At 48.7% G+C, this 25,541-nt stretch overlaps 1 protein-coding gene across 1 annotated transcript in view; it reads left to right on the top strand.

Annotated features, from left to right (window-relative positions):
* Klhl29 (kelch like family member 29) overlaps window positions 1-25,541 on the top strand; it is a 131,484-nt gene that overhangs the window by 52,686 nt on the left and 53,257 nt on the right. The window contains exons 2-3 of the mRNA XM_035447244.1: window positions 16,816-16,957; window positions 19,527-20,039. Of these exons, the coding sequence (XP_035303135.1) occupies window positions 16,816-16,957; window positions 19,527-20,039 (655 nt within the window). The remainder of the gene's footprint in view (window positions 1-16,815; window positions 16,958-19,526; window positions 20,040-25,541) is intronic.

The following is a 25,541-nucleotide window of genomic DNA, read 5'->3' as shown; positions in this document are numbered from 1 at the left end:
ATTCAGAGCCTGTAATTCTCAGTGTACGAATGAGGAAACGGAGACTCATATACTGAAGGAATAGGACAAACCCCTCATTACTGTATCCTGTTTATGTGACCCCTCCCCCACCCAAAAGCACTCAATGTCCTTGCCTAAAGGGCATGTCATCTCCATCTCTTGTGACCACACTCATTCCTGACCAAAAAAAAAAAAAAAAAAAACCCATCCCTACCCCTGCCAGACAGGGACCAATCATAGCACTGGGCCTCCTTGGATTGCATTTGTTCTCTTGGCTGATTCTCTGATATTGTGGAAAGCAAAGCCCTCATCCTACCTTTACCACAATGGATGGAAACTTGGCAAATTGTGTAAGATGGAACATGGTAAATCTCACCCAGGACACTGGGCACTGGCCATCTGCTCTCAGACCCAACCCTCCAGTCCCCAACTCCACCAACAGGACTTATCCTCACAGCTTTGATTCGGTGTGTGTCGCCCCTGCCTTCATGACCAGCTGGAGGCTGCCTCCTCAGCCTTCCACTTGGCAAGCTTTTAGGGCTGTTTACTGAACACCAGACACGAAGCTGGCCATCTGCATGGGGAATAAACCGCCATCGAAGCTTCAGCATGCAGCGCCCACTGTGCTCTGGGTGTTGCGTCGGGTCTTCCGCACACATTCATTCACAGTCATATGAGGAGGGTACTTGAAATAGCTGGGCTGCCTCTTAAGGGTGAGGCAAGGACGACACCAGCAATTGTCTTGGTTCGCCCCCATTCTCCCCACTCATAAATAGTAGCAGCACTTGGGCTTGAACCGGCAGCCTGAATCCAGAGCCCAATTCTTAACTGCCACCCCAATTGAGAGAATAACCTTGGGAGCTTAGGGCCTGGTGGGTGACATAGTAACCTGAGGAAATGGAAAGGGCTGGCTATGGATAGTGTGCAGGGGATGAAGCCAGCACCCCCTGCTCTCAGGCCTCTGATGATGGGATGCCAGGTCTATTTAAGGTGCCCTACAATGTTTGAGAATGGTTCTTTTTCCCTCCCTGGAGAAGCACCAGGTCTCAGCTCCCAATGCACTTACTTCAAGATGTTCTATAACCCTGTGACTCCTCCAGTGCTGGCCTGTCCCATGATATGAGGATGGCCACAAAGAGAGCCCCATGCCCACGTTTACACAGGAGTGGCTGGAAGACAACCGCTGTCTGGGGAACAATATGTTCACATGCCCCTGGTAGAGGGAGCAAGCTCTGTTTTCTCCCTCCTGTAATTGTTACCATCTGTTTCCCTGCATAGTGTTTGTTGATGTTTTCTTGTTTTAAAACTGAAATGAGTCAGATTGGAAGCTGATTTAGGAAAGAGTGTCTGGGAGGGAAGCTCAAAGTGGCCATGGGAGACTGTGTTTTGGAGTCATTGAAGAAGGAAAGTTTCTGGGGGCAGACAGAGTGTCTGCCAGCTGCTCCTGCACTGTGGGGCTACAGGCCCCTGGCAGCCCAAGTAGGCTAGAGGTGTGTGTGAGTGTGTGTGTGTGTGTGTGTGTGTGTGTGAGAGAGAGAGAGAGAGAGAGAGAGAGAGAGAGAGAGAGAGAACAGAGAGACAGAGGCAGAGAGATAGAGATCTTGCACACCCCTAGATGTGTGTTATTCTAGGGATGGGATGGGATTTTCTGACTCAGCGGCTACAGGCTGACTGGGCCCATAGTCCCAGTCTCCATTTCTGTTTTTAACATATGGATAACATTCAATAGATCTATAGGCTATCTCTCTAGAGTAATAGAAAGTGGAAAGTTTTGGCATCAATACTAAAACCCAATGAAGATGATTAAGGAGGCTGGGCTTATTCTAAACACTCAAACCTCACTTTCCAGGGTGATAACACTGTGGAGATCCCCAGCTTCTAGTAAGAAGCCATTTGTATTCCATGTGACCCCAAGTTCTAGGCTCTGATAACGACTGCCTATGCTGTACATCTTTGGGGCACTGAGAGCCAAAGTCCTTAGGCCAGTATTTCCTGGCCCTTCCCATCCTAGGAGGACCAAACATGGAACAAGACAGGACTGGAGATGTAATGGGGCCACTTGTCCCCAATCCATGCTAGCATTCCCAGTCACCTGGACTCCTTGGTTATTGAAGCAAAAGAAAGGTGACCTGCAGTGTTGCTCCTGGTTACTGGGTCTCTGAGTCCAAGGAATGGCTATTGTTTTCCCTGTAATTTAGCTTAGCCACAGAGACTACATGCCCTGGCTGTGACCTGGTAACCCCAAAAGCTTGACACTCCAGAGATCTTGAATGTAGATCCAATCTGTTTTTCACTCCTTCGACCTTTCCTGATGAGCCATGGCCTGAAGGGAATTCTTGGGTCTCAGCAACCAGAGAAAACTGATTTAGAAGAAAGACCAGTATTTGCAATGCCTACTTCTTGTAAAAGGCCCTTAACATTTGCATGTTCTTGGTTCCCCTAATAGCAATGACTGCTGCCACTTGCTGGACATCCCCCCACTGCCAATTCTGCCTTGTCCCTTGTGGTAGGGGGTGACCACTTTTCACTGAAATCTGTTATTAGGGGAAGAAATTCTCATGGCTATTTTATAGATAAGTGTTACCAGCTTACCCTGGCAGCAATAAACCTATGAAGACTTTTTTTTTTTATCTTGGCTCACATTTTTCCAAGTTTCCATTCATGATCAGTCACCCTGGTGCTTTGGACGTACACAGTACATCATGGTGGGAGCCAGGGATGAAGCAAACCCACTCACCTTATGGCAGCAGGGAACAAAACTGCAAAAGAAACCAAATCTCCATAACTACCTAAAACCTCTCACTAGGTCCCCATGCCAAGCTGGGGAAACAGGCTTTTAACACATGGGTTTGAGGGAGACGTTTCAGTGTCACTCTGATGCAAACAGGGAGGAGGGAATCAGGAGCTCAGGGTGAAATGACTTGTAGGAACTTTAGGGCCCTGTGAAGGTGACAGGAGGTAGAGGTTCATTCAGAAAGCCCATGGTGCCATGATCCAGGCTGGGAACATTCTCACCTAACATTGAATCCTGTTTGTGCCCTTGAACCCTTTCCTTCAGAGTTTCTTCCCAGGGAGCCACAAGACCTGTGCTTGGCCCTACAGCACAGACAGGGTGTAGAGCAGTGTTTAGGCACAGGCAAAGGAAACTTCTCCTGTCTGCATATTTAAGCACTTTTATTAAGTGGAACAAGCTATTTCTGAACACGAGAGTGGCCAACAGCCTTAGAGGAAATTAAAATGAACCATGACAATGGAAAATTGCACAGGGGCACGGCGGATTCTACAGAGATAAATACAACAACCCTTTCAACAGCATTCGGGAAAGACTCGAGATCATGGAGATTATGTTGTTGGGGGAAGGGGGGACTGAGGGGGAAGCTATCTAAAAATTAGAGCTCCGGCTGGTGGGGCTGCTGATTGACATGCTAGTCAGGACTGAGAGTAACTCTGTCCATTAAACACACTCCCAGGGGCTGGTGGGCAAAGTGGAACCAGAGAAACAACAGACAGATAGACTGATACAGCCATGTTTCTGAACACCCACTGCGTGCATGCTGTGTGGGTGCTGTGGATTGAATTCTATACCCCAGAATCCATAGGTTGAAATCTTTACCCTCACTGTGATGGTTTTTAGAGTCCAGAACTTTGGTTGATATTGTGGTTTACATGAGACCATGAGGGTGAGGCCCTCCTAGTGCAATGTCCTTCGTCTCTTATGATGAGAACAAGATGCCAAAATTCTATGTCTTCCTCTCTGTCAGCACACAGTCATAAAGGCAGCAGGACATCTGTAAGCCAGTAGGAGGAATGTTACCTAAACAGACCATGGTGGCACCCTGGTCTCTAGTAGTTCAGCCTCTAGAACTGTGATGGGGGAAAAAATGTCTGCTGTTAAAACTATACAGTCACATACTAGGTGTGTAACATATGTCATGTTATGGCATCCTGAGCTAAGGCAGTGTGGAACAGAGCCAGACAACCAGATAGTCGCCTCAAAGAACACCCAGGCCTTGAGAGCTTGAAAACTAGCCTATTCACAGGTGCAGTGGATACAAATGCTAGGATTGTGTTTGGATTGTGCTCTCTGATGCCAGAGACGGCTCAAGGCTGTGCCTCCAGCTTAGGTTAGTTTCTTAATAAGAATGAAATGAGTGGGTGGGAGGATGGATGCTTGGAGGGTGGATAGATGATAGATGGATGAAAAGAAAGTAGATGGATAAAAAGATGGGTTGATGGGTTGATGAATGAGTGTGTAAGTGCATAGACTGGTGTTGAATGGAAGAAGGGTTACACATAGCTGTTTACTCACCCCACTTCTCACTGTCAATCCTGAGGAAAGGAAGTCCCCTCCCATTTATACCAGGACAGAATTGCTGTTTCCCTGTACTCTGTGCCCCTTCCATCAAATCAGCTCTTAGGCTTTACCAGAGTCACTCTTAGTCCCGTACCTCTTGAGCCTGGATAGAGTCAGGGTGCCCAGCAAGACAGCCACAGCCTAAAGAAATGCTGAGTCAATGCTGAAAGAGAATTTTCCTAACTAAACAAATAAGATTCACTAGCGGCTTCCATTGTGAACCAAAAGGAAACTGAGCTAGACTGAGGCAGAGGGAGTGTCCTGCCTTCAAAATGTGCCTGGTCACATGTTGCCATCATTACAGAGACTGTGCAGGCAAAAACCCAATGAGAGAATGCCAGGCACCTAGGAACTATAAACTGAGTCCTGCATTGCATGCTTCTAGAATGTCCACATTGGGGAACCCCACTGCATTTGGAATCCCATGCTGTAGTTGATTGTAAGCTTGGATTCTGGGTCTCGAAGTCCCTCTAATAAGAGTGTTTCTACTTCTTCCTCTGTGCCTGAGGAGCCACCTGACAAGGATATCTGTGCTGTGTTGTTTGCTTCTTTGTCCTGAATGCCCCTTGGTGTGACTCTGACACAGTCCTCTCTCTTGTTAGGCCTCTAATGAGGTCGCTGAAGATGTCTGTGTCAGGATTGTGTCGCCTGGCGTTGAGTTCTGCTCTTGGTCGATGATGCACTCTCTCTCTCATGCAGAGGGTTTGAGAACTAGGAATGGTTCTGTCTGCCAAGCAAGCCTTTGTAAATGAAAAAAAAAAAAGATAATTATCTGTTGCAGCGACAACTAGAAAAATGGGAATGGTTCAGAAGGTCAGGTAGATGTGTTAGGAGGATCTACAAGAAGGGGCTGGGACTCCATTTGGGGGCCCCTGGTGACTAGAATGGACCATGCCAATGTGGAAGTCTTGGTTGATTCTAGAATGACTTCTAGGAAGGGACTGAGAGGCCTTGGTAGGCAACAGGCCAGCCCATGGCCAAACCATTCTAAAGAATTTGCTGTCTCCCCTGGATGGGTGGCTTGGAGGCCCAGAAGCCTGGTGCAGAATTCATATTAAGCTCATGGAGTTTAGGCTGAGGAAGGCCAGGCCCACTTAACATATGGTCCAGTCACATGTGTGCCCCTCCAGAGTCAGGTTTAGCACAGTTGCCCACCACGGAAGAGTTTCCTTCACCAAACTTGCCACAATGTTAAATCTGAAGTTGACAAAGTGGGTATTGTCGGGCGTGTGTGTGTGTGTGTGTGTGTGTGTGTGTGTGTGTGTGTGTGTGTGTGTGTGTGTGCATCAGAAGCTGACCCTAGGGAGGGCAAGAAGTGGTCCCACGCTTACTGCCTGCAGGGCTGGCATTTGGGAAATGTCCCATCAAAGGCCAGAATAGGGGCTTTTCTGGCCGCCTCCCTGCCCGCCCACTTGGGTGACAAGAGTGAAGACAGTCTCCAGTATGTGCTGGAAAAGCAACTGCCTGCAATGCCCAGGTGAATGGGAACCTGCAGGGTGACAGGAAGCCTCTGAGAGTGACAGGCAGGTTACAAGGAGCAGCTGTTGGGGGCGCTGTACGGGCTGATTGAATGGGGAAGGATGAAAGGCCCGGCCCAGCTCCACAGCAGCTGCCCCTTGCTCCCCTCTTGTCTGTGTGTCCGTCTGGGCCACTGGCTCCTCACATCACAGGCTTCCGCTGAGGGCCAGGCCTGCCCTGCACCTCCTGTAAAATGAAAGGGAACTGTATCAGAGGGGAGCTGGAGCCCAGGAAAGGGCCTCTTTCTTTTCAAAGACTTTCATTTGTGATAGGCTTTTTTTTTTCCTAGGTGATCTTGTTTCAAAGCCCCTTTGAAAAAATTGTGGGTTTTGTAATGGATGAAAAGTTACTTGGAAATAGGGCTAAGAAGTTTTCAGTTGAAAGTTGTTAGAGGAAAGTTGAAAGTGTGGAGTTGTAAGGGTCTGCCAGATTTATCATTTCTTTTGTCCATGAGACCCATCGTGGGAAGGGAGTTTAGAGCCAGGGGCCCAGGGAAATCTGGATGGGGCATGTGCAGGAACACGGTGCAAAAGTCAACCCTGTCCACGCTTGCTTTACGTCTGCAAAGGAAGCTGTCTTTGCTGAACTTTGAGCATATACATCTCTAAGGACTAGACTTTGATGTTGGAAGAGGAAAAACAAATGTACTCCCAGAATACTATAGAAAAGCTGGGCTATGGCAAAGACAAGGGCTACATGTGTCCTATTAGGCGGGGAAATGTCAGAGAAGAGGGGCCCAAACAGGACCTGGGCAAGAGGGGGTAGGCCTAGGGTCTAGGTTAGTGTAGACACTAGGCATAACTCAAAGTCAGGAAATGAGGGCAGAAGAAACAAGCACTGCACAAAGAAGAGGTAAAATTTAAGTGAAGCAAAGTGTAGAAGACAGAAAGAGAGGGGAAGAGAATTTCAAGGAAAAGGAACCTGGTATTAGGGATCAGAGGAAGAGGACAAGCATTACTGTAGGGATGGACAGTGAGGGGTGACTGTCATGGAGACAGGGTGGGTTCACTCAAGTTGGGTGGGTTCACTTACTTGAGATGGGTGTGGGAGCTGAGCATCAGCAGAGATAAAAGCCAAGTGTTCCTAGCCCCAGGGCAGGGTAACCGTAGTCTAAGAAGGGACAAGAGGCCCATGGAAGATGAAACAGAAGATGAAAGGGCCAGATTTTTTATTTATTTATTTATTTATTTATTGCACAGCCTAATGTTGAAAAGTCAAAGGGAAGAGGCTAAGGGACAGGGGTGGGGAGTGAAGGAGGATGAAGAAAAAGGATGCACTTTGTGGAACCAGCCTAGAAGGTGGCAGGTGTGTCCACATGTGCAGCCCCAATCTGAGATGGAGGAACTGGCCCCCATCCCGGAAGACCCATATCACACTAGCAGATGCCAAGGGGAATGTCAGAGGTGGCTAAGGGCCTGAGGCTTGAGGGAGGAAGAGAGATGATGGGAGCCAATCTGCCAGCCCCCTGGCGCCAGTATATTACCAGGGTCAGAGCAGGAAACATAGTTGATGGACACAGCAGAGAAAAGATAGACTATGACCAGCATCCTGAAGGTACTTGGCAGTGGCAGGGGGAGTCAAAGTGTTAGCCAACAGCGTAGTATGTGTGGGTGCAGACTTGACATGGCTAAGTCCACTGGTAAGGATGTCAACCCTGAAGAGGTGACCTGGGAACATTCTGACTATCCCAGAACATTGTGATGGTCTTAGGACAACATTGTGCTTCTAAAACCCTGGGACCCAGTAGAAAATAACTAGGTCATAGGGACTCGACCCTGAAGAGGCAGCAGTTCAGTGGTGTGAATACAATAGTCCCCTTCAGAGTGGTCCACTATCAAAAAAGCTTCGGCTCTCCCGAAGCTCTAGCTTCTTGTGTAGACATGTAACATTTTCTGCATATACCCTGCCTTTGTAATCCCATCCCACCAGAACTTAGCAGATCGCAGGCACCCATGCTCTTGAGTGCCTAAAACAGGAATATCACTTCCTTTCTTTAGAAGGTATACCCAATCCCCGTTAGTTTCTTTTTTAAAAAAGTTACTACATTCATCTATTTATTTATTCATTGGATGGGGGTGCATTCTACAGCACTCACATGAAAGTCAGAGGACAACTTTCAGAAGTTAGGACTCTCATCATTTGGATCCACCACATAGAACTCAGGTCATTAGGCTTGGCAGCACACACCCTCACCCACTGAGCCATATCACTGGCCCTCAGATGTTATTTTATTATTATTATTATTATTATTATTATTATTATTATTATTATTATTATATTGCAACCCAAAATGGATTAAGACAGTTAGAGCAGGCCTGGGTGAGATACTGAAGTTTCGCACCCTTGTTATTGAACTTGGCTGGACCATTTGACTCTCATCCATTCGATGGTGAGAAGAATAAAGAATTCTTCCTGGGGACTGGAGAGATGGCTCAGAGGTTAAGAGCACCGGATGCTCTTCCAGAGGTCCTGAGTTCAATTCCCAGCAACTACATGGTGGCTCACAGCCATCCATTATGAGATCTGGTGCCCTCCACTGGTGTGCAGGTATACATGGAAGCAGAATGTTGTATACATAATAAATAAATAAAATCTTTAAAAAAAAAAGAATTCTTCCTAAAGTGAAATAAACTATGCCCACCATTGGCATGTAGGAGGTGGTTAAATATGAGCTGTTAGGGTGTTTGACTGACCCAGCAGTCGCATTCACACAGTGATTCACACAGCATGGCCAATAGCTGGTGGCTCCAATTTAAAGCGTGTACAGGTGGCCCTTGGGACTACACACAAAGTCAGGGGACACAGAGCAGGGTTCCAACCAGGAGAAAACTCTGAAGCTCTGTCTGCCACTTCAGCTGAGCCTAGGTCTCTCCCTCCTTGCCAAGCCTCGCCCCACCACCCACTTGTTCAAGTCCTCCATACCCACCCAGGCATCTAGCAGGTTCATTTACCCGCCAGAGACATCATCATATTCTGTAATATGATTGGAATCTGAATATATATTTAAAATGACAAGATGGAAATTAAAATTTAAATAAAGAATTACTTTTCTATAAGTTTCTCTGAAAGCAGTAATTTAGCAGCAAATTGATAGAGAAAGGTAAGCACTGGTCCTTAAACCATCGTGTGGTTTCCGGCGGCAGAGCCAGAAGTGTCTCAATTTAACACATCATTGGTTAGTATTATTAGAAATTTCATCAGGCTCTGCAGTGTATTCTGGGGGGGGTGACTAAAAAGGGGAGGCCAGGGGCTCAGGCCTGGGGCCAAGAGAGGGCACCCTGGTTTGAGATGGTGGGAGGATCACAGGAGACCCCATCCAACACCAAGTGGGGTTTTAACTGTGGGGTTTAACTTTTCTTGATTGTAGCTCAGTAACAATCAGAAATTAAAACTGAAATATCCTTTGGTGCCATTAGCACTTCCCACAGCTATGTGAGACAACAAACCCTCTGATCGCTGGAAACCTATGCCCCGGGCAGGTGTCCTTGACAGTGCCTCCCCCACAAGGAGATGGCTCCTATGAACCACATGAGCAAGTACCCTAATCCATCCCAGTCAGGGCCCAACAAGCTACAATAGCCCCTTGAACCTCAGACTCAGGGCCCAGGCCTGGAGACATAGGCAAAAAGACTGCCCTTGCTCCGCAGGGTGGGGCCAAGAACTCCCTGAATCAATGGTATTATAGGCTTATTAAAGTGACACATTCCAGGGGTCCCCTGCTGCTCCAGAGCTACAGAATCAGAACTTGTAGGACTACAGTCCATTTCTAACAGTCCTCCCAGGTGCGTCTCACATGCCTCATGTTGGAGATTACATCAGTGGTGGTGACTGGACAGTTGTACCACTGTATTCTGGAATGAGAAAACCTGCCCATCTGGGAACATACTCATGGGCTTAATCTAAAAGCACCCAGACACCAAAAGACCTCCCACCCACACAGGAATTCCACCCTCAGCATACTGTTCCTATAAATAAGACCCTCCTTATCCAGGGTACACCACTATGTCTGAGCACCCCTGGGAAGTAGGTCCACTCAGTCCCCAGCAGGAATGCATTTACCAAACACTGACCTCTACCACTCCCCACAGGTAGACCTGGGCATCAGGAAAGTTCTAAGAGTCTTGCCCGGGTGCTGGGAGGAAAGAAAAGTGCACCATTTGCAAAGAAAGGCTGTCCATCCAGGCTCAGCCATGGGGCTGTCAGCTGCTGTCCTGTGATTGATTCCCCAGAGCAACACAAGGACTGGTGGTCAGAGGTGCCTGTCCCCCACCCACTTCTGCCATGTGCAGCACTAGCTCCTGCTATTCTCAGAAAAGCAATGGGAGTGATAACTCCAGGTAAAAAGAAAAATGAGGTGACAGCATCGGCTACTTCCAAATTCACATGCTCCCAAATCCACAGGTCTCTGCCTCCTACCTTTGCTTGCAGTGTGTGAACTCGTAGCTGTGCTCACCTCCCTAGGTGGCTCAGGCTCCCAGACCATACTCTGTTTGCAAGGCAGGTCAGATTACTGTGCCCTAACTGTTAGGGAAGCTTCCAAGTGAGGTTTTCAGATGGAGAGTGTTTCACTTGTTCAGGGAAGTCAGAAAACAGGACTCTGTCCACTACAGAGCCCTAGCTGGTTGAGTATTTATCACCACCTTCCAGAGCTAGGAGCTGCAGGAGTGCACCAAACATGTCTTCTCCAGATTGGTTGGGTACTGCAGGGAGTCCTAAGGTGAAGAAAGCAGAGCTGCAGATCAAGGTTAGAGTGTTGCAAGTGCCACACTCACCACTGGCATTTCTCTCCCTGTGGCTTCTCAGCTTTTCATCCAAGGCCACTTTACTCCCACCACCCATCTGGGGCAGCTCCAAGGGAGGCTGCATGTACTAGTTTTAGTATTTACACAGTAACCAGCCCCCTTCTGTGTTTATGTTGCCCCCAAATCCTCTGTGAAATACTAGGGGCTGCAGATAACACAGGATGTGTTTGCCAAGAGCAACACACAAGTGACTTTTGATCTCTTGTATTTTACGTTATACATAGTGGAATGTGTTATCTCATTTTTCCCTTTCTTTTTGTTTGTAGTGGCTTAACAACATTTTTTTAATATCTAGCAAATTTGTATGAGGGGATGCAAGGAAGCTGGTTGGGACAATTCTGCAGTGCCTTTGTTGATGCGAGGCACCAGGTAGTATCCACGGAACCAGTGCCTGGCCCACAGGACAGACAAGCCTTGCTATGTAGCTCTAGCTAACGTGCAATTTACCATGTAATTCAGACTGGCTTTGCACTCACACCAGTCCTCTTACTTTAGATTCCTGACTGCTTAGGATTACACACATAAACTACCATACCTGGCTGTTGTATCTTTTCTTATCCATGGCATGGCGTGAGTGCTGCCACTAACAACATGAGTGAGGCATCATGTAACTCTGCTCCCTGCAGTGTCTCTCCCCAAGTCTGAGTCATCATCAAAAATCCCTGAACCAGGTGTTCCATGGCACTGTTTGTAAATCTCTCCATTAAAGGGCCTTGACCATTTTCGAACCACAGCCCCCAGCTGAGCTTCTGGGCCTTCGTAAGAACAGAAGCAAACTGAGGCCTGGGTCAGGGGACTCCAGGCACTCTGGTAGGAAGGGTTCTCATAGCTGAGAGAGACAGCCCTAGCATGCGGTGTACCATGTGCAGTGACACTCCGTAGGTGTAGCCATATCAGCTGTATGCCCCACACAGAGGCAAGGCATCTAGGACTGCAGGTTCTAGTCTGGAAGCAGGTCTGTGAGCCATAGGTGCCATCATTGGCCACATGACTGAAGAAATGCATCGTGTGAGGGATGAACAAGGCTCTGTCCTATGTCAAGGCTGGAATGTACCATCTGATCCTGGGTCCCTTGGTGGTGATCTTAGCCCCAATCCATTTGTGTTACTCAATCCTGCTGAACTTTAATGGTGTACTGCCAGCCCACCTCTTCTGGAAGCTCTTAAGGATTTCCTGGTTCTTTCGATGTCCTTGGGAAAAGAGCAGATGATGCAGTATTTGGGATTTCCCAGTAGGCATCCGTGTCCTTAGCAAGAGTCAGCATCAGCATCCTGCACCTCTACCACAGCCAGGCACTCAGGGAGGATCACTAATCTCTGGTCATTGGTAGTGGCTTCTGTTAGCCAAGCCTCTGAGTGACCTTCAGTAGCCTCCATGGCTAGAGAGTCATTTGGTGGTCACTAGAGAGGACAACCAGACTATCCTAGGGCTCTGCTCCATGACCTGCATATTCTGCTCTTACTAAAGCATGCTCTGCAGATTCATTGATTCCTTGAACCGGTAGTGATGTCACTGCTCCTGTTGGCCCATGCTGTGGCTCCTAAACCCTGCTTTTCATCCTGAGGACAGCAATGCCAGGCATAGCACCTGCTGGGCCAGGCATGACGCTGAGCATCTGTCTTCATGGAGTTCGCCTGCCAGGACAGGGTCAACAGGACCTTCGGGGTAGTGCACTTGGCATTGTGATCATGCAGAGAGCTGAGATGAGAACAAGCAAGAACTGAGACGGCCCCAGGGGAGCCTGAGTCCCCATCATCATTCAAACCTCCCTGACCACTCGGTTGCTGCAAATGTCTGTGGTGATTTAGTGTGAAGTAGAGACATGCCCTCTCTCTGGTTGGACTGACCAGCAGAACACAGGCGCTCTGACTACTGTAGACCTGTGCATGCACAGCCTAAGTAGAAAGTCCTCTATGAGTGTTCCACTACCTCCCCAGCTGGGTGGCATCTCCCTTGACCCCTCTTGCCAGGAATCTTTGTATTCTGAGAGCAACACTGTGGACCATGTGAAACTGTGTACCTGGTCTCCCCAGGATGGAAGAGGGTAACCCTCATGCCCTATAAAGCTGCTGAGTACTGGGGGTGGGGGGGGGTGGGGAACAGCCCACTGCCAGCAGGCGCCTTCAGCCTGTGCAGCCGCCTCACAGAGCTTCAGCCATAAAGGCCCTGGGTCTTTAGTGTTCTTCAGTCTCTGAAAGGAGCAGGATGCTGTCAGGCACCGTAAAAATGTGACCTTTGAAAATTTACAAGAGCCGGGGTTTAAAAAGCTGCTGTGTTAATGATGCATCCCATTAGCATCTCATTAAAGGGAAGCTGAGAGAAGCCGGCTCAAGCCCAGTGATGGGCAGATAGGGCCACTCTGCAGAGCTTGTAGGGAAGGCTGTTCTGCCTGGCCTCTCCTGATGAGTACTGCCATATTCCTGAAGCAGAAGCCAGGGCCAGGGAAAGGCAGAAGATCTCGGTCTGGGTGGCTTCCCAGGTGCCCCAGAAAATGACTGTGGGAGGAAGTGAGAAGTGAGAGACCCTGCTTAGCCCACTTCTGCCCTATGGCTGGGAAGCTGGTCTTTCTTATACTGGCAGCCCACCCTGTACCCCAACCCCTGCTCTCCTTCCCTAAGGCAAGTCCTCCCTCAAACTGGGAACAGCCTGGATTGCTCCTAGGGATTCCAGATATGTGGGAATTCAAAACCATGAGAGGGGAGTTCAGAACTACAGACACATACAGGGTCCCAAGGATCTCTAGAATCGGCAGTCTGCATGTGACTGGAGCCTATTTGGAGCCTAGAGCTGTTGGCAGGAGGAAGAGGCCCCTGATCAGGCTTCCTGCCTCACATATATACTGGTCAGTCCATATATGGCTTGCCTGAAAGCCCTAGACATCTCCACAAAGGGCATGCTCCTGCATCTAAGTTGTTTGTGGTCAATCCACATATGACTCATCTGGAAGCCCTGGGCCTCCCAACAAAGGGCATGCTCCTACATCTAAGTTGTTTGTTGACAGATCCAAGAAAAGAATATTCACCTGATTGCTTTAATAAAATTCCTGAGCTGCAAATTGCTTGCAGCTAAAGATGGTGCTAAAGTATAATGGGAGTGGTTTTGTTTATCATTCCTAAAGGGGGCAGGGTAGGGTGGACTTCGGAGTGGCTTTTTCAATTTCAGAAACTGCTTGTACTGATCATGAAAGACACAGCCAAACAGGAGGTCCGGCATCTGGGTAATCTTCCCCATGGCCCTGGATCAGCCTAGGCACACCAGAGCACCCAGCTTCTGTTTGGGGTATATCATCATTTGCACTGTGCACTGGCATTCTCTGCTCCAGCTGAGGGCAAGGCCTACAAAGGGAATCACCTGGGTCCAAATAGCCCATATCACCACTGCCCTGGCCAAGACATAACACAGAACCCAGCCCAATAGTTATTTACCGAAAAAACAAACCAAGGCATAAAGGAGCGACACATTGCATAAGCCTAAGGAATGTGTCAGGGAAATATGTGATTTTTCAAGCTCAGAAACTCCCCTAATTTGGGGGCAAACATTAGAATCCCCAAAGATACATAGAACCTGATGACCCAAACTCAAGGGAAAAAAAAAAAAACAAAACAACAACAACAACGAAAAAGAGTTCCTGGCAGAAGTGGCGGTCTCAAGGTTTGTTTCCAGAAGTCTTCTCTCCCTGGTTAAGTTGCCATGAGGACCCAACAGTGCAGAAATGGTGAAAGGTAGAGCATTCTGAAATCTTAAGCAAAGCTGTTGTTTCCTATCTGAGAAGCCTCTGGGACACGGGCAGCAGAGAGGGGCTGGAGTGCCCCCTCCTGGCAGAAAAGGTTTCCATCTTGTCAGCAAAGAGTCTTGCTGGCAAGGAGGCTAGGGGGCCCCAGCAGTGCTCAAAGGTATCCTCTAACAAGGCTCTTGACTTACCCCTCTCAGATGCCTCTGATTTCAGAAGCCATTTCTGTGCCTCTAACCCCACCATGAGCCTGGAGCCTGGAAATAAAGGGCTGCAATGGCTACATGGCTTCTGATTCCAGATGGGGCACATGTTAAAAGCCACCCCTTCAGAGGACTCAAGAAAAGCCTCCCCCATGTTTCCTATGCCTCATCACCATTGTGGCTATGTCCCAGAACCCCATTTTATATCTCACCACCCCTGCTCAATCTCATCCACGTCACAAGCAGGAATGGGGTCTCGGATCAGAACGCTTGTCCAAGAAACTTCTTTTTTTTTTTTTTTTCCTTGGGAGACTTGCCCTCCTTTCCATGCCCTGCTCATGGAAGTGGAGCCTCTGAAGCACAGGCCAGAAGTAAAGCGCACCCTAATGGGATTACCTCTGCACTGCCCCAGGTTTCAATGCTGCCTGACTCCTGCTCTCCCAGCAGGCCCTGCTGCACACTCTGTGTGCCAAAGTGTGATGCAAAAGCTCCAGAAGCCCTGCCCAGCCTATTGCCCATACCCGTTGCTATGTGCCTGGCCTAGGAGCCAGGAGAATCACCCTGCCCAAGGGCCCCACAGGGAGCTCCGCCTCCAGCTCTATCATTGGGCCAGGCCCTATGAGAAGATGCTACAAGCATTGTGGCTTTCACCGGAACATGTTTCTGCGAGAGTCCCTGGAGAACAACTTCTGTCCCTCATCCCAGCCTACATGCTTCCCTGGAAAGAACCGGGTTCCCAGGAGCTGTGACGACTCTTCACAAAGTCACCTCCACTGAGATCCTCACTCCTCTGCTCCCAGCTTCTACCATATGTTTAAGATTTATTTTTTACTATTTATAAATAATGGCCATTGTAGAAAACTTGGCATTTGGATGTGGTGATACATGACTGCAATCCTAACACTTTGAAGTGAGAGCTAGGAAGGTCATGAGTTCAAAGTCAGCCTGGAATACAAATCCTTTGAAAAAAAGATCTGGACATGTGGGTCAATGGTAGAACACTTGCAAAACATGTGCAATGCCCTGAGTTTGGTCCTCTGAACCATTTATTTTAATCAGTGCAAAATAATGTAGACAAGAAGTTACCCATAATCCTCTCACCCAGGGATAACATCTTGCTGATATTTGGGTCATTCCCCTCTCACACATGTTGTTCCACCGCAGGATGGTTTGCATAGGGAGGTCACATGGGTGTAATCTTGTGGCCCTGCTTTTCTCATCAACATCGCACTGGGAGCATTTTGCCTTCTCATTATGAACTTCTAGAGAGTATGCTTCCTAGTAGTTCAATGAGGACTGTAGCCTAGGGGGCCACTGTCACTTGACATTTGCTTTCATTCTGAGCATCCTTTTCTTTTTCTTTTTTTCTTTTTTTTTTTTTCAGCTAATCAGAAGGTGAACTCACACAGCAAGCAAGCCCCCTTACTGCTCTTAGGGGCATGGGTTCCTCCTACCTGGGGGCATGACCTGACCTGTCCTATCAGCTTCCATCACCCCCTCCCTTCCTCCATGGGATGCCAGGCAGGGTCTCAACAGCATGTGTAGGAGCAGGATGGAGAAGATGTAGTAGTCCTCGTTTGCCACCTGATGACAGTGTTCTGTAGAGGGAACCTTTTGCCATTTCATTAGGAATTCTCACTCAGTAACTGCAAGTGGAAGTCCTGAGTGGGCACAGTCAATGCTCAGCCCATACCCTGGATAAGTGGGTAGCATTTGGGATACGGTGAGTTATTGACAGTCTGAGGTCTGAGTTGTTCACACACCAGAGTACAGCATGCTCCCATCAGTTGCAGTGGTTCCCCTGGGATAGGCAGCAGCCGTAGAGATGCCTGGTAAGGCATAGGCTTGGAGTCCTAGAGGCCAGGAGCTCATCAGAGGCCAACATCCCATGATCCTTGCTGGAAAGGAAGAAGAGGTCCCAGCATTAGTGGGACTGGGTGCGGTCTCCCTCTCCCTCTCCCTCTCCCTCTCCCTCTCCCTCTCCCTCTCCCTCTACTCCCTCCCTCCCTCCCTCCCTCCCTCTCTCTCTCCCTCTTCCTCTCCCTCTCTCTCTCTCTCTCTCTCTCTCTCTCTCTCTCTCTCTCTCTCTCTCTCTCTCTCCATGAACCAAGTACACAAAGCTCAGGTTCCAAGGATATTGCTGAGGGATGGGTTCCAGGCAGAGTCCTGGGAAAGTTTATGCTCACCATTGTCATCTATTTCCCACAGGCTCCAGGCATCTCCAAAGCCGACAATCAGTCCCAGGGACTCACGACCAGCATTCGATGGGGCCAGACGCCCATCAATCAGTCCACACCCTGGGACACTGATGAGCCACCCTCCAAACAGATGAGGGAGAGCGACAATCCAGGTGCGTGTCCACTCGCTGGATACTCTGCTCTTCTCCAGAGGTCCTGATCCATGAGCCTTCTGCAGCCCAGATATCATCAGGCTTGGGATATGTAGGACCCCAAGCTTCTCAGGTTGAACATCCAGGGAGATTTTGCCTTGCCCACGTTTAGATGAGCACCAGGATGCTCTGGCCCCAGAACTGGGATTTCCTTCTTCCACAGCATCTTGGTCCTCTTGCTGACAACTCTGACCAGAACAAAGGACCTCCCACTGCCCCTAGTGCTCCCCACCCCTGCCAGCCCACTTTGGTACAAATACCCAGAGATATGTCCCCTATAATTCCATGTCTCCTGCCAGCTAGATAAATATACCAAACCCACCAGTCACTCTACCCTAAAGCTTTAATTCTAGTCCCTTCACTTTCTGTGTCCACTCATTCTGTGTTCCTCTAAAGTGCAAAGCCACAACCCAATGCTAGTAGCATCCCACTTAGTGCTTCACCAGTACTCGCCCTTCAGCACTTCCAATTGGTCATTACAGCCCCAGAGCAGAGCTGTTCAGCCCACAGACATCATAGCCTGTCCCAGCAGTAAAACTCAAGTTTGTCACAAGGCCACTTCTTCATGATTGAGCAGCTGGGTTTGGGGACCCAAGAGCAGATCCCTCCACTCTCTCCCAAATGGGGCCATTGTGATCTCAAATGCTGGTTTTTGGGGGTATTTTCTTTTCTTTTTTTGTGCTCTGTTCCCAGTTCCCCCAGAATTGTGCCCTGCATAGTGTATCCCAGTAGCTTCCAAGTCAGTGATTAAAAACAGTGATCAAGGCTTGCGTTGAGTGACCAGAGGCCTCTCTATAGGTCCCCAGACCCTGTCAGGCATTCATCTCATTAAAAAAAAGGAGACTCATCTCCATGGCATAGCATCCAGAGCTGTCTGTGGCCTTGTCAGCCAGGCTCTGACATTTTAATGCATCTTCCCAGGTTCCCTGGCTAGTCCTGAGGAGCACTGAGTTTGGGGCGACAGGCCTTGGCCTTGAGACATCCAGCTGTACTGACTTATGTTGCTATCACCTCCTCTGTTTAGCTTGGACATGGTCCATCACCACTCCACCCCCCCCCACCTCCCGCCAGCAGCCTATTCTAGAATCTAGCCAGCAATACGTTGCCAATGTTTCTTGGCTTGCAGTTTTCCTCTCTCATCGCATGAATCATAAATATTTCCTGCACCTTATTGTGTGCCTTGTTCTGTGTGTGATCTCAAGGCTTGCAGCAGTCCTAGACACTGGTATTATTGGGCCTACTGCAGATGAGGAAACTGACGTGGGAAAAGCATGTGTGTCACTCGTCTGGAACCAGAGTCAGGACTCAGAGCTGGTTCATTCTGACTCCTTGTCCTCCCTCAATGCCCCCTGCTGGTTTGAGTGTCCCTGTGTCATTGAGCTCCTGCCCTCCCTTGTCATCTTATTTCTCAGAGGGAACCCGCAGCCCTTCTAGCCTCCAGGGGCTCCTAGTCTGCTGCTCCCCGTTCTCAGTCTACACCCAAACAAACCCCAGTGGAATCATGGAAACCAAGGTTGGATCAGGACAATGGAGGCCCAAGCCAAGATCCATTAAATCAGAGGTGATCAGACTAGAATTCCCTGTCATTGTATCTTCCAGCTTCCTCACAAGCCATTCTGGGTCACTTCAGTGTCAGTTAAGCTCCAGTTGCTCTGCCTGACCTGGGCGTCACTGGCCTTTTATCATGCATCACATCCTAAGAGGTGTCTGGCCTTCCTTGTTCCCCTAAAATCACCTTAAGAGCCAAACTGGGCTCCTCCTGATTCTAACAGAGCCAGCTGTGTGGAGGGTGTGTGAGACAGGGCCTGGAGTCCCCTCACATCTTCCAGGATTTCCCAGACTCCATCACATCTTTCCAGGTGCCTTGGAAACACCTTGCTGTCACCTGAAACCCCTGCAAACACTGTCCACTGTCAGCCTTCTCCTGCCTCCCTCCTGTCCACCACAACACAACGCATAGGCAACATCCACCACAAAGTCTGGCACACTGTCGGTTTTGTTTTCTCCCTAATATGCTTTCTGCCTTCAGTACTCAGTTCATGTTAATGGATAAAAAGCATGAGGCTTGAAGAACCAAAGCAACTTACCAGGGCCCTTAACTCATAGGTATAAGGGCTGAAATGAACATAGGTCTCTTTGAAGGCCTCCGATTATTCTCTCTCTGCTTTGTTGTGTCTCATTTCTCCCAAACAGATTTCTTCCTTCTCTGGATCCCCACAGTTATTTGTCATTTGTTCGTATCCTCTATAACACCTAGTCCTAGAACAATTTTTTTTTTTGAGACAAAGTCTTGATATGTAGCCTTGGTTGGCCTGGAACTCACTGTGTAAAACAGGCTAACCTCAAACTAGTGGCGATCCGCTTGCCTCTTCCTCCCCTCCAGAGTGCTGGGGTTAAAGGCCGAGTGCTTGGACACAAATGTCTTATCCACTGTTGTTGCTCCAGGTCCCAGCCCAAAGCCTGGGATAGTTGGTATTTGCTGAATGAATATGTAACTGGCAAAGTAACATTTCTTCCATCTCCCTTACAGGCACAGGGCCATGGGTGACCACGGTGGCCGCCGGGAACCAGCCTTCCCTGATTGCACACTCCTATGGAGTGGCCCAGCCTCCCACCTTCAGCCCAGCTGTGAACGTCCAGGCCCCAGTCATTGGGGTGACTCCCTCACTGCCTCCCCATGTGGGGCCCCAGCTCCCGCTGATGCCAGGCCACTACTCACTCCCACAGCCGCCCTCTCAACCACTGAGCAGTGTGGTGGTGAACATGCCTGCCCAGGCCCTGTATGCCAGCCCTCAGCCCCTGGCGGTATCCACTTTGCCTGGAGTGGGACAGGTAGCCCGCCCGGGACCCACTGCTGTGGGCAACGGCCATATGGCAGGGCCCCTGATGCCTCCACCTCCGCCAGCCCAGCCATCTGCTGCTCTCCCCAGCAGTGCTCCTGCCACCAATGGGCCCCCCACAACAGACTCGGCCCATGGGCTACAAATGCTACGGACCATTGGAGTGGGGAAGTATGAATTCACCGACCCAGGGCACCCTAAAGGTAAGTCCTGTCACACACCGCACTGTGTGCCTGGTCACTCCAACAGTGAGGACAGAAGTGTGTTTATGGTAGCTCTTTCATTGACCTCATCTAGCCAGAAGCTGTGGCAGAAACTCCCTCTTTAGGTGGGGGACCCAGACAGAGCCCTGGTGTAGAGGTTGTGAGACAAGCAACAGCAGGATTCATAGAGCAAGAAAAAAAAAAAGGTGGCGAGGGGAGCCTGAAAGTCCAGAGCCCAGGCCATGCTCACCCTAAACCAGACCAATGCTAGATGGAACAAGAGCTACCTACCACTCTTAATGGTCACTTAAACAGTCCATGGAGGCCTTTACCATTTTCCATCCATAAAGACATTCAAAGCACTATCTGCCTGTGCCTGTCAAGACAAGTCTTCACCAAGTAAGAGCTGGACCAGGATCCAGGCACACCCCTACCATCCTGAGAAACTTAAGGTTTCCATTTTTGAAGGGCTGTGAGTCCCTGGGAAGAACAGCTCTGGGCTGGCCTTCAGGGGACCCTTGACCCAAGACCCCCGCTCTAGGGGAGTTTCCTTGCAAAGAGCTCAAAGGTAGTTCCTTGGGAACAGAAGCTGGGGAAGGAACACACCACTGCACACCAACATGGTTCTTAGTACAAGTCACAGCCTCAGCATCAGGGCACAGGACATTAAAGGTAGGTTCTAGTCCCAGTGTTTGGGGAGACAGCAGGGCCAGGGCCGGGAAGGGAAGCTTTGAGAGTGCCTGTCTTAGATTTCCCTTTCCTTGATGCAGGGACATTACCAGACAGCTCAGGTCCTGATCCTGCAATGTGCAGAGGGAAGGTTATGAGGCCTCCATCGGGCTAGGCAGCTCCTGGGCCAGGAGGAGACAAGAGGATCTCTGCAGAGCACTTTAGCCTGCTAGGGTACCCATGCCTCCTTAACAGGGCCAGTAGGTGGTGCTAGATAGTATACCACATCTAGCCATGGCTTTTCCTCTGAACCCCTGAAAGTCCATCTGGGGCCCCAACCTCTTTGCAGGGCAATGCTGCAGTTAGTCACTCTCTGTCCACTGTTCTCCAGACATTTGTCACTGTCCTTCTGAGCCATTCTCCAGTCTTTCTGAAAAACCCTAACCACAAAGCCGGTACCTGGCTCCCTGTGGGGTTTCATTCCGAACTGTGTGAGCTCCAACGGCCTTTGTTTGGGAAATCAGCACTAGTTTTAAATGACAAAATTATAGAAAATTACATCTGAAATCTGGTAAACTCTTGCTCTGTTTAAAATTTATTTTTTATATAGAGAGAGACTAAATTGATTTCTTCTTTGAACTATTTTGATTTAGTAACCCCTCTCTTTAAAAAAAAAAGAAAAGAAAAAGAAACTGCTCCAAAAGAATAAGCACACACACACACACACACACACACACACACACACACACACACACACACACACACACAGGAGAGAGAGAGAGAGAGAGAGAGAGAGAGAGAGCACTGTAGGATCCCAGCTGTCCAAGGCTATCCCAAAGCTAGAAGCACTAGACAGGGAGAGGCCTGTTAAGTTCTCTCTGGCTTTTTAAGTTCCAGACATATATTCATATAGAGAGAGAAAAGAAACTGTACAGAAGGGAACCAGCTTAGCTGGCCCTAGAGTTTCCTGGTCTAGGGCTGGACACTGAGCTAGAATCCATCTCTCTGAACATTGCTAGAAACGGGCTTTCCCTGAACACCCTTGAGGTGGGGTAACACAGGCTGGTAAGGTAGCACTGCTGAGCCTACTTGGTCATTGAACTATGCGGAGCTGCTCTTGGGACAATTGCGGAAGGCCAAGGAGTATGGCCAGACCTCTGTGGCCCCAGCCTCACAGGGCCATTGTGGCCCCATGCCATTCATTATACCAAGTCCCATGGGGTAGACTGGGTCTGGGTGAGAGGCAGTAAGCAAAACCCCAAAAGTATCTCTTGCATCTTCTGGGGAGCCTTTGGGGCCTTGCAGCTCTGGCCAGTGACCGTGGGTGACCTGTCCACACTCTGCTTTCCATTGGTTTCCGTCAGACCAACTGTTTGCCCATATTCATTCACATATCTACACAGATATAGCCCTTGCTGGCCGGCAGATCCCCCTTGTATTTGTGAAGGAAGACAAGGGACAGTACGAGAACGAAAGCCTAAGGCTGGAGCCTGAGTGGGTTTTTATTTTTTAGGTAAATTCTCCTTTTACTACTAATCTTAAAAGCCTTTATTGCTGAAGCTATAATTTATCTGTCAGGTCTACTGTCAAACATCTACATTTAGGGGGAAAAAAATAAGAAATCCAAATTTTGAAACCAAATCTTTGCAACTTGCCATGGGAGAGTCATCATCGTGACGGCGCCACATGGGTTCGGATTTGGGTCACTTTTAATTTTGCCCCTAGGGATTTTACATCCCTGAAACTCAATTGATTTCACACTCCTAAATGACAGACAGCTGGCTCCGGGCGGGAACAGGACGCCACATAATGTTACCAACACAAATCAGAACTCTGCTTTAAAAAACCAAAAAAGGGGAATGAAGAAAAAGAAAAGAAGAATTTCCTTTCTCTGCTAGTGTCTGTTTGAAACCTTGCCCAGCATTATAATAAGATCCACCATGCACGATCTAGCTCATTACAATCCTATGATTTTTTTTTTTTTGCCTTACTATTGTTTGATGAGACAACCTGGCCTCTCATGGGGTTGAGTAATTATGCAGAGAGATCCCCCTCCACGAAGAACAGGTCTTGCCAGCCTGAGGGATGGGCCACTGGTATTTTTAGACTTCATTAGTGCCCTGATTTAAAATTTCACATTTTGTTTCTTGTAATTATCTTCCGATCGACTGAGCGAAATTTTCAGTCGAGGTTCTATTAGTCCGCCTTCCCAAAAAGGGCTTTGGGACTTTAATTTAAAACTTAACCAATTGAAAAAGAGAGGTGGTGTGCAAAATGCCTTTTGATTTGCTGTAGGTCAAGCGATTGTCTCTCATCTGTGACTAGAGAAGCCAGCATGCCTGCGCTTTGCTTTAATGAGTGTTATTTAAATGCATTGAGCACATATAGATTTTCTTAAGAAACTTACAAGATAAATCTTTCTTTCTCAAAGAACAATTTGAGGGTGGGAGTAAGCTGTGGAATTTTTTTTAGATTATATATTGAAAGGTAATTAAAAATAGATTTCATGTGTGCAAAGTGATAAGGGAGGAAAACGGAATTAGTTCCATCTGAATCTTTATAAAAGACCTGGTGTCTTAGTCTTGTCATTAGATGGGCACAGACCCTGGGCTGATCCTCTGGGAGAAATACAGCCAAACTCAGGCCTATGTGGAAACCTCAGGTCTAATGACCCTGTTCCTAGAGATCACTGGGAGGTCACAGCCAAGGTGCAGGCTGGGGCATGGTGATTTCTGCTTTCATCAGGGATTGTTGGTGGCTTAGACCAAGACTGGGAGCCTCTAAAATCCACAGACCCTGGTCCCAGAGGCTGTCTTATTTTCTACCTGGGTGTCTGGGGAGAAACAAGCTAACAGCACCTGCTCCCTCTCTTCCAGAAGAGGGACATATCTGTTCTTGTATAGATACTGTCATGGGTATGATGTAGGGGCCATGATGAGCCCCGTCTGCAGAGTTTGGCTTCTCTGCCCCAGGACCAAGGAGCTACGTGACGCATGAATTGTCCCACCCCTTTCTGTGGCTACAGTTTCTGTCCTCCCTTGCAACTGCATCCTGCATGAGCCATGGCTACTCCAACTCTAGCAGCAGCAAAGACAGTCTCTTAGGAAATGCTGAGGTGTGTGGGGATAGCTTTGTGACCAGAGGAATGGATGGTATGTGAGTGTCGTGGTTCTTGCCTGTCATCCCAGCAATCGGGGTGACTGAGGCAGGAAAACTGCCATGAGCTACATTATGGGATCCATTATATATATATATATTATACAAAATGAGAATAATTATACTACCCCCGGGAGTCCAGGAGAAGGCCGAATGGGAATTATGAGCATCCTTCACCCTTGCCTGCTCACTACACTGACATCTAGCCCAGCACCCTGTCCAGGGAGTTTAGCAGCTGGGCAGTCCTATCCAGTGATCACAAGGTCCACAGCCCTATGGCCAAGCCACTTTCTGCAAGATGGCTTGAGTTACTTTCTGGCAGAGGATGGGAGACTCTTCTCCCAGACATGGGGCTAAGGCATATTGCCCCACACACCAAGACCAGTCCAGAATACACCGTTCTCTCTGCAACCTCATAAATACTCTGGAATGTCTGAGATGCAGGAGGAAGCTATTTGTCCACACGCTGCCCATGCTACAATAACCCTCACTCAGGCCAGACCTCTCTGTGGCAGTAGCCCAGAAATGTCACCCTGAGTCTATCCAGGGTTCAAACTTGTCCTTTACTGGCCCAAGGTATGTCCTTTGAGCACAAATTCCAAAATGAGGCCAGGGTGATCTTTTCAAAACGCAGGCTTTGTCCTGCCATACCTCCTTCAAATGTCTCCAAAGGTCCCAGTTGCTCTGGTGTCTGGTGGTCACCCTCGATGTGGTCCTGGCACCCACTTGCCTCTCACTTCCTCCTTTGCAGTTCTGTGCACAGGCTGCCTTGTAGCCACTCTACATCCTGAGTTCTCGGGCTCTGCCTATTTGAGTCATGTTCCATGTTTTGACTCATTCTCCTTCCCTCCTCAAACAGACTGTGAGCTCTCAAGGTGGGATAAAGACTTCACTGGAACCCCATTCTAGCCTAAGAGCTAAAATGGCCCTCCACATCAAGAGTTATGTGGAGTGTATGATGGATAAAAGCACAAAGCAGGGGCTCCCCCCCCTCTATCTCTCAGCAAAAGCAGTCAGTAATCTCAGGCACGCAGGTATGTAAAAAACTCTCAGGAAGTCATTCTGCAGTCCCTACACCTGTCCTACACTAAATGTCTGTCCCTTGAGACTTCTTCATCTTCCCAGGTACCTCCATACAATATCTGCCCCAGAGCATAATGGGATCTAAAGTTCTACCCCAGTTTCCTCATCTTCAATAATGGCAGAGCCACTTCTTATAGTTGCAGTGAGAATTGACTCGTTTTACACGAAGCCCTTGGCACAGTCCTAGTATAATCACTATAAACGAGTGTACAATCTCTCTTTCCACCACTAGTACCATGGCCACCTTTCAGTATCCATGGCCTTCTAGGAGTTCAGGCTAATGTGATGAATCAAAGAGCAGCTTGCCTTCCAGAGTTTTAGGAGAACATGTTAACATTGTGATGTCTGAAGGCCTGGTTCCCAGGGGTCCCCTTTGAATGGCAGAAAATTGCTTTCTCCTACTGTAACATTTTATAATCTTTCACCATCACTGTAACAACCAGAAGGAACCAGCCTGTCGCTGGTACCTTCCCCCTAAGTCCAAGAACTGTTCGTCTTTGGGGTGGTCCTCCTGTGTATCCTCAGCGGGGGAGGTCAGCATCCTGTGACCTTCATCTTGATATGAGGAAGCTGAGGACACACAGGCAGGATTAG

This window comes from Cricetulus griseus, chromosome 7 (assembly GCF_003668045.3).
Source record: "Cricetulus griseus strain 17A/GY chromosome 7, alternate assembly CriGri-PICRH-1.0, whole genome shotgun sequence".
NCBI classification, from domain to species: domain Eukaryota; kingdom Metazoa; phylum Chordata; class Mammalia; order Rodentia; family Cricetidae; genus Cricetulus; species Cricetulus griseus.
The sequence above is the reverse complement of the archived record's forward strand: the minus strand, read 5'-3'. Positions and strand labels throughout refer to the sequence as shown.